We start from the raw sequence: 18,108 nt of genomic DNA, 5'->3' as shown, positions 1-18,108 counted from the left end.
GTTTGTTTCAGTGCCTCTCCTCTTCTCTTACTGTCATCTTTTCTTGAGGTCTCCCTTTGAGGTTTCTGCCATGGCTATGCTTGTCTACCCTCTCCCAATCAGTAGATGTTTAATTCATAGTAGAGGCCACTAATTCATACTATGGTGCAAATGACTACAAATCTCTCAAACCATGGACCTGAAAATGACCCATCCTGTAAAGCCAGCTGCTCCTGAAAGGTTGTTCCTCTATATAGAAAGCAAGGAGGTTCCAGGCAGAAGGACCTAGAGAATTCATTGATTCTGAACCCTATCAGTTCATAGTGGGGTAATAAAGCCAGGCGCACATAACTTGGTCTAAACAGGATGACCCAACAAGGAGTCATGCAGCCAGGCTGAGTGGGGAGCAGAAAATGGCTCTTCTATACTCCATAGTCTATATCATATGTGTGCTGAGCACTTTCTGATTAGGTTGTGCAGGATGCCGTAGGGAGATACTGAGGCAGGCCAAACTCACACACTAGACCAAAAGCCCTTTGGCCTCACTGATTTGAAATGCTGCCTTCATTATATATCAAATCCTTCAATATGCATGAGACTGTTCTAGGCTCTGTTCTGTTCTACCGCTCTCTCTTCCTATAGAGCACCATGATGTTTTAAAGACTATAGCTTTATAACATATTTTGATATCTGGTAGAGGAAGTCCTCTTTTTTTTTTTCTTCCAGGAATGTCTTGGCTGTTTTTATACAATCACTGTTTCAGATGAACTTTTAACTTCTTTTTTTTAAGTAGGCTCGGTGCCCAACATGGGGCTTGAACTCATGACCCTGAGATTAAGAGTCACATGCTCTACTGACTGAGCCAGCCATGCACCCCTCATATGAACTTTTGAATTAGCTTTTGAGTAACACCGATATGGAACCTTCTTCAGCACTCTTGTTTATACCAGTCACGAGGGGCTCTGAGAAGTCAGGCACTCAATTCCTGCCTTTAGGAGCTCACAAAATAGCTGAGAAGCGTAACCAAGCAAGAAGTGTAAAACAACAGGAATCTCGTGCTTTGGGTAACAAGAGCCAAATGGGTGAGGGGTCCACACAGATGGAACCGGTCTGAGTTCTATTGTCCCTGCATGCTAGGGAGGTCATGGGAGGCTCAGCAGGGAAGGTGACATTATAGTATACTCTGATAGGTGAGCAGGAGTTTGTCAGGTATAGAAGAGAATAAATACTTTGAGTTGAGGAATTCAGAGAATGCTTCTTGGAGAAGACATTTCACTTGAGAGGTGAGTAGGCATTTGCCCGATTCAGAAGATGGGATGAAGGGAGGGATCGCCCTGAACTGGGAAGGTCCCAAGGAGGCTCTCTGAAGACATTGTAGCTGGGTTTTGAGTTGAAGGAGTCAAAGAAAATGCTGGAAGAGGTTAATTAAATAAAAAGGATTTTATTAGAAAAGGAGATGACATTTGACCTGGGAGTTGAGGGTTGAGTGAGCAGATCACGAGACGAGAAAAGATTTCCCGGAGCAAATAGGAAACCTCCTGGCTTCCTGCCCCTCGCTAACATCCAAGATCCAGGATCAAAGCGTCCCACCACGTAGGCGCTAGGGATTCTGAGGTGACGGCCCTGCAGTTCCCACTTCCCAGTATGGGGCAGCGGTGAAGCCAGCTCCGCTGGGAGGGCTGAAGCTTACTCAGGTTTGCGGAGCAGGGTGGCAGAGCTCAATGCTTTTTGTCGGAATCGACCAATGGGATGGCGGCACCCGGTTGCCAGGGCTACGGAGTGGGCCCGGAGGGGCGGGGCCTGGGCCCCGGGGCGGGGCATAGGCGGGGCTTATATAAGCGGACGACACGCTGAAGGCGGGGCGTGGGGGGTCGGTGGCTGCTGGGCGGGCGGGGCGCAGGCCGCGGGGCCCGAGCCAGGGGGAGCGGGCGAGCGGGCGAGCGGAGGCGCAGACGAACCGATTCACTCGCTGGGGAGACCTATGGGCCGAAGCCGTGTAAATGCGTTTTAAGGCGAGTGCGGGGAGTGGCTCGGGGAGCCTCCGGGAGCGGGTGCCCTCGGCTCCAGTGCTGACCTGCCCCCGGGTCCCTTGCCTCCTCTCAGCAGGGGCCTCGGCTCCGCAACTGCCACTCCTCCTCGGGGTGTTGCACAAGTTTCGAGGTCACCGGCGACCCCCCATAGCAGCACGCCTGGCTCTGGCCCCCGCGAAGGAGGACGGGGCTTGGTAAGGGGGTGTGGGGGGCGGTTCCTCGGGCCTGCACGCGGGAGGGCTCACCAGGACAGAACCCCAGCCTTAGGGTTCCTGCCCGGGAGCCTGCGACCCCTACCCACCGTGTGGCCCCATGCACGCTTGGTTCGAATCCTAGCACGCCAGGACCAGCCTGGCCCTCCATTTACAAACGGTGAAGCTGAGGCTACGAGAGGAGACTGGTAGTACCCAGTGTCACGCAGCGGAGGGAGGACTCGAACCTAAGCTCTTGCTCTTGGGCTGAGACTCCGTGGTGGGGCCACTCCCAGCCTCTTTATTTGGGCGTGGTCAAGACTGAGGGACCTCTCAAAACTTCCCCACTGGAGTTTCTTGGCTTGCCTGTTCCCTCTTGTTCTTTCCTTTTTTGCTAAAACCCGAATTTCATAACTGGAAAGGACCTCAAAAATAATCCTTCCATATAACAGATTGGGAAACCGAAGCTCGGACGAGCAGTGAGTGACATCTAGGCATGTAATGCATTGTCGCAGTCCAGGATTCCTGGTCGTCCCCACACTTCCCAATGAACCTAAGCTCCCCAGGCTTGTGGGTGTGACAGGACTGAGCCCCTGGCTTGGGGAGGGCAGGGAGGGCAGCGGAGGGCACTCCCTTCCAGCGGCTCCTTCACTCCGCACCTCCCTTCCCTGCAGTGTGTTGCATACTTTTAAGGCGACGTGGAGGCGGCTCCATCCAGCCCGTCTGCTCCTCCTCAGCATGGCTGCCTACTTGAGTGAAGCGGACTTTGTGATGGTGGAGGAGGGCTTCAGCACCCGAGACCTGCTGGAGGAGCTCACTCTGGGGGCCTCACAGGCCACCTCGGTGAGCTGCTGGGATTGGGGGTGGGTCTCCTGTTCCCGTGCAGGCCCAGCTGCCTTCTTCCAAAGGATTCCTCTGGCCTTGGCCTTCCTTCACTTATTTGGTGTCCACCAGTCCTTGCTGTTGGCCAGAGACGGGCTCATTGTATCCCCATTTCCTTGTCCTTATCCCCACACTTTGCCTTTCCTGCCTGCCCTGCCCGATGAACAGCACCCCACCCTCTGGGACAGAAACCTGGGAACCCTGCTTCCCCCGCACCCTCTGCTTTGGGGCATCACCAAGCTCTGACCACCACCTTCCATGGTGGTCTTCCCGGGCCCTGGCTTTATAGATCGGGCCTCATCTCTCTAGGGTCCCTCCAACCTCCTCCCGCCCGCTCCTACTGTCACACTCACAACTGTTTGGCGGTTCCCCACCGCCTGCAGCGTCAAACCAGAACTCTGTCTTCACAGTCCCTCTCCCAGCTTTCCCCACCGCCTATCATGCTCCACCAGAGCCCGACCATACTGGTATTTCCCAGTGAGACCCTGTGCTCTGTCACCACCCCGTTTCCCCTCTGCCTGGAATGCCCTCTGCGGGCTTCACTCCCGCTCACCTATTTCTCTCCTTCCTCATTTCTCATCAGGGTTACTTTTTCCTAATCTCCCAGGTGGATTTTCTTTTATGTCCTTTTCTCTGTGGCCTTCACCGCAGTCTGTATTGAACGGGCTCATAATTTCTTAAAGGGTTTTTTTGTTATCTTCAAGACCTAAGCCCTGTCTGGTCATCTCTGTCCCTTAGCATAATGTCAGACACCAAATGGGCTTCAGCAAAAAAGTTGTGGCATAAAAGGCAAACTGAGTCCCAGTGAGAATTTAAGCGATGCTGACTGACCTGCAGTCTCATCCACGGTGAGCCCTCAGCAAATCTGATGACCAGCTCACAGGCATGGGGCGCAGTGCAGTGGGATTAGCTCAAGGCGTGAGCCGCCACCTATTTGTGGAAGACAGCGGGCTGCAGGCCATAGCGTTGGCCCACAGGGATGTATCTATCAGATGAGTGGGCACACAGCTCTGATACTTTGGAAGCGAGTGCAAAATGCAACTAGAGCATGAAAGGCAGAGTTGCTTTCTTGGTTTGAGGGAGGTGGTATTTGAGCCAAAACTTGAAGATGGATTGCCTTTTCGGAGAAGGGGTCTTCTGCGTGAAAGGCATGGTGGGAACAAGAACTTGGAGGTGGGAAAGATGCTCCAGTGTGGAGCTGGAGTTTGAGCTGTCGTGAGGGGAGGGGCCGGAGCCAGATCACAGAACCCCCAATGCAGGCTGAGGAGTCTGCCTTCTGTGCAGAGACTTTTAGAGCCGGGCTCTGGGCAGGGACCTTGGAGCACCATAGATGGGCCTAGCCAGGAGGGGGCTGAGCGCGGCCTCAAGTTCACCCTTCTCATGCAGGGTGATGTTGCTGCCTTCTTCGTGGCCGACCTGGGTGCTGTCATGAGGAAGCACTTCTGCTTCCTGAAGTGCCTGCCGCGAGTCCGGCCCTTTTACACCGTCAAGTGCAACAGCAGCCCAGGTGTGCTGAAGGTCCTGGCAGAGCTGGGGCTGGGCTTCAGCTGTGCCAACAAGGTGAGCCTGTGCCCCGCCCCTCACTGGCACTCTGCCCCTAGCTGCCTACTCAGCACACAGCTGGCTGGGTTGCTGCGGGCGTGCCCCCCGGGGAAGCAAGGGTGCCCTGCAATTGGCCCCTGTCCTCTGGGAAGGGCCACCCACTTGGGAGGCGGTTCAAGGGATCAGGGAGGGAAAAACAGGCCTGGCCGTTCTAAATTGGAACCTTGTGTGTCTCTGGGTAGGTGGGTCACCTTTTTAAAGGAGATTTTCAAGCTTCTTGGCATAGAGCTATTCATGGTATTCTTTCAATGAAAGGGAAACAACGAAAACACCTTTTTATCATTTTTTCTTTTAATAAGTCTTAACGTGTGACAGTACATTTTCTCAACTGATCCTTCGAGAATTCTGTTGTGTTGCCAATTTTGCTGCCTTTCTAATTCGATTAATGCTGTTGTCTTAATTGCTTCTTGTTTGTCTAGATTTACTTTGCTCATTTACTATCGTTCTCTAGTCCTTGAACTACAATGTGTTAGCCACTGTGTACGTAGGGTTGGCAATACAGTGTTGAGCAAGACAGGCTCCCTTGTCCCAGTGTTGAATACTTAGCTTATCTATTTTCATCCTGTTCTTAGTTGATAAAAGTCTTTTTTTATTAAAAATTTTTTTAATGTTTGTTTTTGAGAGAGACAGGGTGCAAGTCAGGGAGGGGCAGAGACGGAATCGGAAGCCGGCTGCAGGCTCTGAGCTGTCAGCACAGAACCCGATGTGGGGCCTGAACTCACGAACCACGAGACCATGACCTGAGCCAGAGTCAGAGGCTTAAGTGACTGAGCCACCCAGGTGCCCCCTGATAAAAGCCTTAAAGAGTATGACTATGGAATATGTATTCATTCAGCAAACCTTTTTTCATCACCTACTGTGGGGCTAAGTACGATTCCAGGTGGCGATTAGTGAGTGAACCAAACAAACAAAACAAAAAATGCCCTTCTTTCATGGAACTTGCTTTCTAAAAAGCAAGTTAAATAATGAAAATCTATATTATTTTATAAGATGGTCAGTGCTATGGAGAAAGTTGGGGTGGGGAAGGGAAGTAGGAAATGTTGGGAGGGAGGATTATACTTTTATATAGCTTTGCCAGGGAAGGCTTCACTGAAATTTGAATACAGACCTGAAGGAAGCAAAGGATCAAACCAGGTGGATAATTAGAGAAAGAACATTCCAGGCAGAGGGAACAGCAAGTGCAAAGACCCTGAGGGGAGAGCAAACTTGGTGGGTGTTGCATGGTGATGTTGTCATTACTGTTATTTTTTAAAAAATTTTAAGTGTTTATTTATTTATTTTGAGGGTGAGGGAAGAGGGGCAGAGATGGGGGAAAGAGAGAATCCCAAGCAGGCTCTGTGTGGAGCCTGATGCAGGGCTCGAACTCACGAACCGCAAGATCATGACCTAAGCTGAAATCAAGAGTCAGACGCTTAACTGACCAAGCCACCCAGGTGCCCATTAGTGTTATTTTTTAATGGTTAGTAATGATTGTTTTTAGGGGAACTCCTTTTAAATCCTTGTCAGCAATATGGCTGGATGTTTTGAGGAGGATTCTATATCCTGCGACTTCGCTGAATCCATGGGTCAGTTCTGCAGTTTTTTTGGTGGAATCTTTTGGGTCTTCCATATGCAGTATCATGTCATCTGGGAAGAGTGAAAGTTTGACCTCCACCTGGCAGATTTAGATGCCTTTTATTTCTTTGTGTTGTCTGATTGCTGAGGCTAAGACTTCCAATACTCACAGTGGTGAGAGTGGACATCCCTGTCTTGCTCCTAACCTTCGGGGGAAAGCTCTCAATTTTTCCCCATTGAGGATGATAGTAGCGGTGTGTCATTTGTATATGCTTTTATGATCTTGAGGTATGATCCTCCTATCCCTACTTTCTTGAGGGGTTTTTATCAGGAAAGAGTGCTGTATTTGCCAAATGCTTTTTTGCATCTATGGAGAGGATCGTGTGGTTTTTGTCCTTTCTTGTATTAATGTGATGAATCACACTGATTGTTTTGTGGCTATTGAACCAGCCCTGCATCCCAGATATAAATCCCACTTGACTGTGGCGAATAATTCTTTTAACGTATTGTTGGATCCAGTTGGCTGGTATCTTGTTGAGGAGTTTGCATCCATATTCATCAGAGAAATTGGTCTGTAGTTCTCCTTTTTAGTGGGGTCTTCGTCTGGTTTTGGAATCAAGTTAATGCTGGCCTCATAGAATGAGTTTGGAAGTTTTTCTTCCATTTCTAGTTTTTGGTACAGCTTCATGAGAATAGGTATTAATGCTTCTTTAAATGTTTGGTAGAATTCCCCTAGAAAGCCATCCTGCCCTGGATTCTTGTTTTTTGGGAGGGTTTTGATTACTAATTCGATTTCTTTACTGGTTATGGGTCTGCTCAAATTTTTCTATTTCATTCTGTTTCAGTTTTGGTAGTTTATATGTTTCTAGGAATTTGTCCGTTTCTTCCATATTGCTCAATTTATTGGCATGTAATTGCTCATAATCTTCTCTTATTATTTCTGCAGTATTGGTTGTGATCTCTTCTCTTTCATTCTTGATTTTATTCATTTGGGTCCTTTCCTTTTTCTTTGTGATCAGACTGGCTAGGGGTTTATCAAGTTTAATTCTTTCAAAGAACCAGCTCCTGATTTCATTGATCTATTCTACCATCTTTTTTTACTTTGATAGCATTGATTTCTTCTCTAATCTTAATTATTGCCTGTCTTCTGCTGGTTTGGGGTTTTATTTGCTGTTCTTTTTCCAGCTCTTTAAGGTGTCAGGTTAGGTTGTATATCTGAGACCTTTCTTCTCTCTTTAGGAAGGCCTGGGTTGCTATATATGTCCCTCTTAGGACTGCCTTTGCTGCGTCTCAGAGGTTTGGGGCTCCTGTGTTATCATTTTCATTGGCTTCTATGTATTTCTTAATTTCCTCTTTAACTTCTTGGTTAGTGAGGAGGATTCTAGAAAGAGACCTTGGAGGAGAAAGAAGGAGAGCTAGCCTGGGCAGGATGACGGGGGTAGGAGGGTTCTGGGTGGGAAAGAGGCGTTCCGAGTGGAACAGTGAGAACAAGAAGGTTCACCTTTATCAAAGATGAATGTTCAGACTCTTAGTGAGAGTTGAGTCGACCTCTATTGTCACCAGGAAGCCTCCTTGCATTAGAGCTTGCTGTGTGCGCCTAGTTCCGTGCGTGTCTCACGTGAAGCCCATGAGGGACATAGGGAGAGAAAGAGCCATTTTACAGTTGAGGAAACTGTTGGCCAAGCGCACACAGCTTGTTGGTAGCAGGGCTAGGACCTTTCCATGCAGCACACGGGGGCTCTGCTTGGAGAGGAGGAAGGGGATCCTTGTCCGGCCTTCTCCGTCTAGGGGTCAAGAACAGGACCCAAACCTCCTGACTTGTCCTGTGCATCTGGATACACAGAGCTGGGGCCTTGCGCTTGGCCCTCTGGCCTCAGGGCTGGTCTCCACAGAGAGCAGAGCTGTGGGGTGTTAGGGCTCCGAAGGATCTGGAAGTCCACAGGGACATTAAAAGCATGTACCGTTGCTGAGTGCTTCTGTCGCGCCTGGCACTTTGCCGAGCGTTTTCTGTACATGATCTCATTTTGTTCTCGCAACAGCCCTGTGAGGTAATTATATTACCCTGATTCTGACAACAGTCCTGTGAGGAAGCATTTAACATACGGGAAAGGAGGCACAGAGGGGGAACAACTCACTGGGAAGTGGCCACTTGAGTGGGGCCGGTAGCAAGGAGTCTCCGGCTCTCTCACTGCATTTTTCCATTGTCCTTGCGGAGGGGACGGCAGAGCTGAGCCCTAGCTGGTGACCATTGCTTTAGCTAACGCCTGGGCTGGGAGAGGCCAAGGCCCCTCCCCGCAGGTGGAGAAGTCACTAGCCTTTGGGTACTTGTACTGAGGTGGCTGTGGAATGCACAGCTTTTCTTGAAAGGCCGAGGCTGCCCTCTCCTGGTGGGACATCACTAGTGGCTACACTTGACTGCACCATGCCTTGGCTTGTTGATCCCGGGCCCGGTGTGAGCTACGGAGGAGTGTGCAGTTATCAACAGACAGGTCAAGGGCACAGGCCACGTCTTGCATGGGGCTCTGGTCCATCCTCCACCTCTCAAAGACCTTTTGTCTCCTCCCCTACCCCATCCTGCCTTCTCTACCAGCATCCTCCCATCTTAAAAAGCCTTCTCGCAACTCCATACCACCCCCCAGCCCGTTCCTTGCTCCCACTTGACAGCCACAGTTGTCTACACTCGCCTGTCTGTGCGCACCTGGCTCTTTGCTTTAGCACCTGCATCTGAGCCACCTCATCCCCACTGCCACTGTCACTGCTCTGAGGAATCTCCTCCTACCAACGTCCCCAGAGAGCTCCAGGATCCAGTAAGCACTTTATTTTAAACACTCGCTTTGAATTATTCAAATAATACACTGATTCACTTACACACACACGGAGGCCATCAGGTTGATGTCTCCAGAGAGAATCACCATTATGAGTTTGAGTGTGGTGGGTATGTGGCTCTTAAAAAATACTTACAAATAGGATCCATAGAAAATATACAAAATAGAAAAGATATTTATGTGGTGGGTACTGTGTCTCAATAGCTTTAAACTCAGCGGGTGTTGGAAATCTGTCCCCATTGATGCATTTAGACCTTGTCGGGGACACTCCTTAGTCTTCTTATCATCCTGATTCTCAACAGCGTTCAGCACAGTGACTGTCTGTCTGTTCTTGTGATAATACACTTAATGTGAGATCTACTCGCTTAACAAATTTTCAAGTGTACAGTCCAGTGCTGTTAGACAGTGTTCTACAGATCTCTAGGACTTAATTCACCTTGCAGGGCGGGAACTTGGTGCCCACTGAACGGCAACTCCTCATTTGTGACATAGGTTTTTTAATGTTTTATTTATTTTTGAGAGCGAGAGAGATAGCGTGAGCAGGGGAGGGTCAGAGAGAGAGAGAGAGAGAGAGAGAGAGAGAGAGAGGGAGACACAGAATCCAAAGACAGGCTCCAGGCTCTGAGCTAGCTGTCAGCACAGAGCCTGACGCGTGGCTCGAACCCACGAACCGTGAGATCATGACCTGAGCCGAAGTCAGACGCTTAACCGACTGAGCCACCCAGGCACCCCTTGACATATTTTTTTTTAAAAACACTCAACAATCACCTGTGCTCCAGTTGTAAAGACTTCCACAGCAAATCAGCTGATGAAGGACCCAGCTCTCCCCCTGCCCCGCCTCGCACGGGGTGTCTCTGATACCGACACCTTCGCCTGTACAGACGTGACTTGTGAGACAAGGTTTGCTGTGACGGGAATGACGTTATAATCAGTGTATTGTTCCCCCTCTTCTGCACGCGTTCTTTCTCCCTTCCCCGCAGGTGCCAACTTCCCGCTCTCTCAATGGGAGAGCTCCTCTGGATCCTGTCTCAGGCTCCCTTTCTCTTGAAAACTCTCCCTCCTCTTAGGGAATTTCATCTCCTCCTGCGGCTCTAAATACCATCACTATGCCGCCACCTCCCACGCTTGGATCCCCAGCCCAGACCTTCTATATCCAGCAGCTGACTTGATACCACAGGAGGCCTGGAACCCAGTGTGTTCAAACGCACTCCTGATCTTCCTCTGCGAGCTTGGCCTGCAGGGCGTGGAGTCAGACGTGCCCAGTGCCCATGTTACAATCCACCACCACGCTTGCCAGCCCCGCCTCCAGGGCACAACTCCCCCATCTGTTACGTCACCCAGGGCGATTGTGACTGGTCTCCCCAGAACCGAGTTCATGTGGTAGCCAGAGCAGCATGCATTTAAACCTTGCATTTGAAGTGCAAATCTGACCATGTCATTTCCCCTCTTGAAACCCTCCAAATGGATTCCCATGACTCGCAGGGTAAAATTTAAATCCACGTCAGCCCACCTCCCTGCTTCCTTATCTCCCCCACGGGGCTCCCCCTGCCCAGGCCCCTCCGGCGTTCTCTGGTCCCTGACTAGGCCGAGCACGTTCTGAGCCATTTCCCCTACCAGAAACTTTCTTCCCTTCCCTCTCCACCTGGGCAGGGCCTTCTGCGGGGCTCAGCTTAATTTTCTGACCCTCAGAAACGCTGTCCTTCACTCCTCACACCTGGGTCACAGCGTCCCGCTTTCCCCACAGCTTGAAAGCGTCACAGGCTCAGAAACTTTGAACCTTGTGGCCTACTCACCACTTGTTTTCTTAGCACCAGTCACAGAGCCTGGCATCTCAACAGAGGCTCAGGAAACCCTTGTCAACTCAACATCGAGTCGAAGTTTCCATTACTGTACTGTGGTTAAGAGCTGGCTGTGCTGAAGTCTGGCAGTCCTGTCGGCTTTGCCACTTGAGAGCTGTGTGACTTTGGACAAGTCACTTAGCCTCTCTGAGCCTCTGTTTCCTGTCTCATAAGATTATGATGAGCATTAAGTGAAAGTGTACGTAAAATATATTTTTTAATGATTTAAATGTTTTTATTTATTTTTGAGAGAGAGAGAGCATGAGGCGGGGGGGGGGGGCGCAGAAAAAGAGGGAGACACAGAATCCAAAAGCAGACTCCAGGCTGTGAGCTGTCAGCACAGAGCCCAATGCAGGGCTAGACCTCCTGAACCACAAGATCATGACCTGAGCTGAAGTCAGATTCTCAACCGATTGAGTTGTCCAGATGCCCCATGTATATAAAATATTTAATGCAATGGCTGGCATATGGTAATCCTTCAATGAATAACAGTAATTACTGTTTAAGTATTTATAATCAAAGCTAAATCACAAGTCCCAAATTGCTATCATTGCTTCTTATCTTACCTCATGTGGTGAAGCTGGGAGCAAGAACACATTTTCAGGGCTCCTGGGTGGCTTCGATGGTTAAGCGTCCGACTTTGGCTCAGATCATGATCTCACGGTTTGTGGGTTCAAGCCTCGAGTTGGGCTCTGTGCTGACAGCTCAGAGCCTGGAGCCTGCTTCGGATTCTGTGTCTCCCTCTCTCTCTGCCCTTCCCCTGCTCATATGCAGTCTCTCTCTCTTTCAAAAATAAACAGACATTTAAAACAGAACACACACGTTTTCATACCCATCCAGACTCAGGGTCTTTGGAAGCAAGCTGTGAGGGCAGCAACCCCAGGCCTGTCCCACTCTGCTGCTCACTGGCTGTGTTTCTGCAGGCAGGTGGGTCCTCTGAACTCAGTTTTGTCCTCTGTAAACTGTGGCCAATAAATACTTCATAGGACAGTTACCAGCATCACATGGAATAATGCACAGTAGTACCTTGCGCTGAAAAGTTGCTAAATTGAAATTAGAGTCTTATAAATTTTTTTTCACATTTATTTATTTTTGAGAGACAGAAACGAGCAGAGGAGGGGCAGAGAGAGAGGGAGACGCAGCATCAGAAGCAGGCTCCAGGTTCTGAGCTGTCAGCACAGAGCCCAATGTGGGGCTTGAACTCATGAGATCATGGCCTGAGCCGAAGTCGGATGCTTAACCAACTGGGCCACCCAGGCGCCCTTAGAGTCTTATTATAACTCAGGCTGGCTAACGATGGCCCTGTGTCTGCTATCGCATTTCGGAACTGGCTTCCTCCCCTGAATCGTGGAGAGTCAGACTTAAGTTTGAAAGTTGGCCCTGCCTCCTGGGTGTGGCAGAGCCTGAGTACTAGTCTCCTTCTCTATAGAGTGAATCCGTACCCCTCTGATGGGGTTGTTCTAAGGGGTGAATAAAGCAGGTAATCCAAAGCAAGGGTGGGCAAACCATGGACGGTTACCACACCCAGGCCACTGCCTGATCCTGGGAAGCTTGACCAGATCACATGCACGCTTGGTCCCTGGTGCACTCTCTCCGGTGGCTTTGGTGTTAATTGTCACAGAACCTCTACGGCCCACCCAGCCCAAACTATCCGCTCACTGGCCCTTAATAGAAAAGGTTTACTAACATCTCGTCTGGCGCCTGCTTGTAGTAGGTGCTCAGTGACGATGGTTGCTCTCTTCTTCCTCACCGTCTGTACCATGATTGCAGCGATCTCATGGAATGGTGTTCTGGAAAGTTGAGGAAGAGGAGGCCCCTCTGGGAATGGGGCTTGCCAGAGTCACCCAGCACAGTGCCACACGCACAGCAGGCCTTTGGACGTGGGATGACCTGGTTCAGTGAACTTTCCAATAATCAAGGAATATTCTTTAAACATTAAATCTGTCCGGAAAATGTGTCAGATGTCTACTGTCGGGGCCATTATGACTGCATGCCAGGTCTTTGTGGGAATTAGAAAATGTATCCCTGAAGACAGCTGTTAAAATGAATATACTGATTTTGTCAGGATGAGATGCTTTACTGCTGGGAGGTTGTAACAAATATATAAATCTACCACGTATTTTCTGTGGATGGGACCTCCCTCCCCTCAGTTGTACAGTGCGCTACCTGCATGACTGTACAGTGCGCTACTTGCATGACTGTCTGTGGCAGCCTTGCCTGTCCATGAATGGTGGACCAGTGTGAGTCCTGATTTTCATATATCTGTTGTATAAAAGTGAGGCCCCCTTCTTAGGGACCTCCCCATGCGTTGCTATGACTTTGCCCCTCGTTTGTGCTTCTCGGCTTCTGTGGGCCCAGAAAACCCTGAGCTCCTCATCCTCACCTTTGGGACCCCACAGGCAGAGATGGAGTTGGTCCAGCGTATTGGCATCCCCACCAGTAAGATCATCTACGCCAACCCCTGTAAGCAAATTGCGCAGATCAAGTACGCTGCCAAGCATGGGGTCCAGCTGCTGAGCTTTGACAACGAGGTGGAGCTGGCAAAGGTGGTAAAGAGCCACCCCAGTGCCAAGTAAGCTGAGAACCACTCCTGTGGGGAGGCCGGGCCGAGTGTGAGGACAGCGGGGGTGGGAGGGTAGAGGTAGAGCCGAGGACCCTGCCCTGGACCCGGCCACAGTCACAGGAGGTTGGACCCCACGTGCCAGGGCCTGACGAGGCCAGAGGCAAGAATAACCGTGATGGCCCAAGCAGAGCAAAGCCCACGGTATCATGGAGGTCAAAGTCATGGGCCGAGAGAGCAACAGGGGGTGGTCAGGAAAGCTGCGCCAAGGAGGTGGCATTTGAGGTGTGCCCGAGGGGCGAATGGAATCAGCAGGGTGCGCAGAGTGAACTGCTGAAGTAAAGAACGCATGGAGGTCGGAAACGGCATGGGGCGTTTGAGAGATGAGAGAAGTTTGGTGTGGCTGGAACGGATCATGTGCGAGGGGCGAGGGCGACAGTCACTGTTGGTCGTCACGGTCACAGGGCAGGGGCCTGATGCCAATGGGCTCTGGCAGGGGCCCAGGCTGGACTTGCTAGGGCTGTGGCTTTCACGTGGTCACTTGACACCCTGGAGATTCGGCGGGGGGCCTCCTCGGGGCGTTGGGGAGGCCAGGTGGTCGGACCACTCTGGCTCACCTGAAGCAGCTTCCATTTTGTCTGTTTTAAATGATATTGGGGTCCTCAATAAGACTATTTAAAAGGTAGTGCCCCTCACGCAAGAAACGTTGATGAAGTCTGGCTGGTGTGGAGGCTAGGTCTGAAGAGGAGCTGGGGGGGGCGGGATTGATGAGGTTGGGACCAGGGTCGGGGCCTAGGGGGTGTTCAGGGAATGGACTGGACCTGCAGGCCCTGGAGGCCGATCGGCAACGCAGGAACGTGTGGGGCTCAGGGACCTTTGGGGCAGCAGCTCTGAGTTCACACTCCTTTTCTCAGAAAGGCCATGGCTGGGGTAGGGGGAGGTGGGGTCCACCCGGCAGAGGTGCCTGTCTCCTCAGGATGGTTCTGCACATCGCTGCTGAGGACTTCCCGAGCCGCCTGAGCTTCCCGTTCGGGGCGTTGCTGAAATCCTGTAGACACCTGCTTGAAAATGCCAAGAGGAGCCACATGGAGGTGGTGGGTGTGAGGTGAGTGCCTGGAGGCCCCACCATCCCCGCCAGGCCTGCTGCCCCTATCCCAGGAATTAATCCATTCTACACGAGAGCCCCCTCCGGGCCTCCCAACGAGGGCCTGCCCCTGGGCCTAGAGTCTGGCCCTCGGAGACTTTCCTCTCTTTGGAAGGAAGGTTTGAAGTGTCCTGCCAACTAAACCCCATGGTCCCCACAAGGTCTTGTCCTTGGAGGTTCCAGGAGAGACCTGTGCAGGAGTTATACCAACCTGCAGGCCAAAAGTTGTGCACCCGTATCTTTGCTCTGCCTCTTTTCCTGCAGGGCTGTGGAAGAAGTCATAAAAAAGACCTAACAGTATAGTTTTCATTGATCCCGTGCTTAGGATATGCCAGGCACTGTGCTAAGTGCTTCAGGTACATTATCTCACCGCCCTGTGGGATCTTGTCCCCACTTTATAGGTGGGGAAACTCAAGCACAGGCAGGCTACACTGCTGGCGGACAGGTACATGCAGACCTGGCTGACTCCAGGGCCCTGGTTCTCATCCCAGAAGGTTCAGCACCTGTGGCAGCCCAAAGGGATGGGAGGGACACCAAGTACCAGGGGACCTTGGATCTAGTCTCTTGTCAACTCCTGACTTGCCACAGGATCCTTGGTAATGCCTTTAACCTTCGAGACTGTCAGTCACGACATCTGTAGAATGGGCGCAGTGTCCAAGGTTGCTGCCGGCTCGGGCTGAGCTGGTCGCACCTGGGGGCCTGCATGTAAGCCGAGGCTCTTCTTCCCTTCCTAGTTTTCACGTTGGCAGTGGCTGCCCTGACCTTGATGCCTACACTCAGTCCATTGCAGACGCCCGGCTTGTGTTTGAAATGGGCACTGAGCTGGGCCACAGGATGCACATCCTGGACCTTGGTGGTGGCTTCCCTGGATTGGAGGGGGCCAAAGTGAGATTCGAAGAGGTAACCCTGGGGTCAGACGTGCGGTACTGGGCTCTGTGGGGGGCAGGGAGGGGCGTACTGGACACTGTGAGTGGGTCCTGTGTGCTGTATACTGTGCTTGGTGCTTTATTTGGATTATATTTTTTAAAATATTTATTTATTGAGAGCGAGAGAGAGAGAGAGAGCAAGAGCATGAGTGGGGGAGGGTCAGAGAGAGAGGGAGACAGAAAATCTCTGTTCTTCACAGGTTCTTCGCCGTCAGTGCAGATTCTGATGCTTAACCTATTGAGCCATGTAGGAGCCCCTGGACTATCTTGTTATTAGCCCTGTGCTACAGCTGAGCAAACTGTTTCTCGGAGGTTATGTCACTTTCTGAGTCGCAGCTCTGCCTGTCTGTAACTCATGCAGATATTTGAGCTTAAGTCCTAAAGCTCTTTGAGGGCCTGGTACGCTCTATTCCCCCTCGGGGAAACTGATGAGAAGTCACAGGAGGGCGGGAAAAGGAAAAGCCCGCCTTCTGTTTACTCCTTTCCAGATGAAATCAAGAAAAATGTGTTATCACAATCCCCACTCCAACCACTAGGGGTCGCTTCTCCTTAGTAAGAGCCTGGTCCTGGGATATCCACATCCAGGGACTGACTCTAAGAAAATAATCCTTGATGGACACAAAGAGTTAGCCTCAAAGATAAGCATCGTAGCAGTGTTCATGACAAAAGTCCCATGGACTTTCCTGGTCCATCTAATACTTGAGAATTGATTAAATTATGAAACACTCGAATGACTTCCACGTAAAGCCATTCACAGAATCTGTTGAGTAAAACAGGTTATAAAACACATAGAGAGCCTTATCATATTAATAATAAAAAATGGCGTTTGTATAAAAAAGAAAAGGGCCACTCCAAAAATGTTATCAATGATTAACGATCTGCATGATAGAACTAAGGGTGATTTTGACCTTTTTTCTTCTCTTTACTTTCTGTGAAAAATGTATCATTTAACAGATTGGTCATTTATAAAAGGAAGTTCCATTTCAGGGCTTCTGGAATCTGAACACACCTCTTCCCATAATGGAGGCGTTGAGGCAAGTGATTTACATAGTAGAAGAGTCTTGACCCAGCTCTGTGTGCCTCCCGCCTTCTTGGCCAACTGTCTGCAGTCCCCAGCCAGGAGCTTAGCAGCTGCCAAGTCCTATTTTCTGAAATCAAAAAATCTTTCAAGAAATAGACTTAGAAGGGCACCTGGGTGGCTTAGTCATTTCAGTGTCTGACTCTTGATTTTGGCTCAGGTCATGATCTCAGGGTTCGTGGGTTCGAGCCCTTTGTTGGTCTCTGTGCTGACAGCATGGAGCCTGCTTGGAATTTTCTTTCCCTCTCTCTCTGCCCCTCCTCTGCTCGTGCATGCTCTTTTTCTCTCAAAATAAATAAACTTAAAAAAAAAGTTGTTAAAAAAAGAAAGAAATACACTTGGAGCTATAGCAAGTCCTCAGTATGTAAACCCCACATTTCAAACATGTAATTGTCCCCCACCCCCTACCACCAGATTGCTTCTGTGATCAACTCAGCCTTGGACCTGTACTTCCCAGAGGGCTGTGGCGTGGACATCCTTGCCAAGCTGGGGCGCTACTATGTGACGTCGGCCTTCACCTTGGCAGTCAGCATCATCGCCAAGAAAGAGGTTCTTCTGGACCAGCCTGGCAGGGAGGGTAAGTGCCAGGTGGGCAGCATAGCCCCATTCTTTCCTGAAGCTAGGGACAGTGACTGGCAGAGCAAGGTCTGGCTTTAGGGGACAGGGAATCTGAAGGGTGGATCCTGCTTTAGGGAAACTTACAACCAAGTCCTCTCTTACTCGCAAGGCATTTATTTAGTATTGTTTTTTCCTATGCAATTTGTATTTTATGAAGATTGAGATGAAAACAACCTCGGGGAGAATACTTTAATTAACCCATTGTACAGATGAGAAAATTGAGAGCCAAACAGAATACAAGTGAATTGCTTAATAGGAAAAAGGAAAGCCTGCATTTGATCTCATGTCTGTCTCCTCTCCAAAGTACAGACTCTTACTCACCCTACTGATTCTTATAACATAATGAAAACTATTAGTAACAACTTATATTTGTCTAAGCCTACTAATAGATGACAGAACATAGGCATAGAGAGGTTGAGTCACTAGCTCAAAGTCACACAGCTGGTAAGGGGTAGTGCCTGGATTCAAGTTCAGGCTGGGCTGACTCATGGTTCTCTGCCCGCACTGAGACATCAGTGCTTATCCTTGCCTTTTCGGATAGATCGGTTCTCCCAGCAGACCCCCGAGTGAGTGGGGTCAGGGGCTCTGATCCTGGGGCTTTGTCTTCTGCTCTAGGACCCTGGGCGGGAGAGCTGAGGTCTGCGTGCCTTCCCCTGAGAATCCATCTGGCAGGGTGGTGGGCTCTGGTAGAAGGTCTTCTGTGTGTGAATGTGTGTGTGCATGTGTGTGTGTGCCTGTGTGTATGTGTGTGTCTGTATAGAGATGACATTCTTCTGGCTTCCTTTATAAATCCGGGTGATTGTCGTATCTAGGCCAGCCAGGACACCTGGCTTCTCATGTCAGCTCACACACTTGCCCCATCGTGTGCCTCTGAGCAAGTG

At 50.3% G+C, this 18,108-nt stretch overlaps 1 protein-coding gene across 3 annotated transcripts in view; it reads left to right on the top strand.

The window, feature by feature from the left end:
* Window positions 1-2,084: 2,084 nt before the first annotated feature.
* Window positions 2,085-18,108, top strand: part of AZIN2 (antizyme inhibitor 2) — a 34,801-nt gene continuing 18,777 nt past the window's right edge. For all 3 annotated transcript variants that reach the window (XM_029946910.1, XM_029946911.1, XM_029946912.1), the window contains exons 1-7: window positions 2,085-2,203; window positions 2,875-3,043; window positions 4,469-4,642; window positions 13,301-13,473; window positions 14,438-14,566; window positions 15,340-15,505; window positions 17,024-17,186. In XM_029946910.1, the coding sequence (XP_029802770.1) occupies window positions 2,939-3,043; window positions 4,469-4,642; window positions 13,301-13,473; window positions 14,438-14,566; window positions 15,340-15,505; window positions 17,024-17,186 (910 nt within the window). In that variant the 5' untranslated portion in view covers window positions 2,085-2,203; window positions 2,875-2,938. The remainder of the gene's footprint in view (window positions 2,204-2,874; window positions 3,044-4,468; window positions 4,643-13,300; window positions 13,474-14,437; window positions 14,567-15,339; window positions 15,506-17,023; window positions 17,187-18,108) is intronic.

Source organism: Suricata suricatta, chromosome 8 (genome assembly GCF_006229205.1).
Source record: "Suricata suricatta isolate VVHF042 chromosome 8, meerkat_22Aug2017_6uvM2_HiC, whole genome shotgun sequence".
NCBI lineage: Eukaryota > Metazoa > Chordata > Mammalia > Carnivora > Herpestidae > Suricata > Suricata suricatta.
This window is presented reverse-complemented; position numbering and strand designations above follow the sequence as displayed.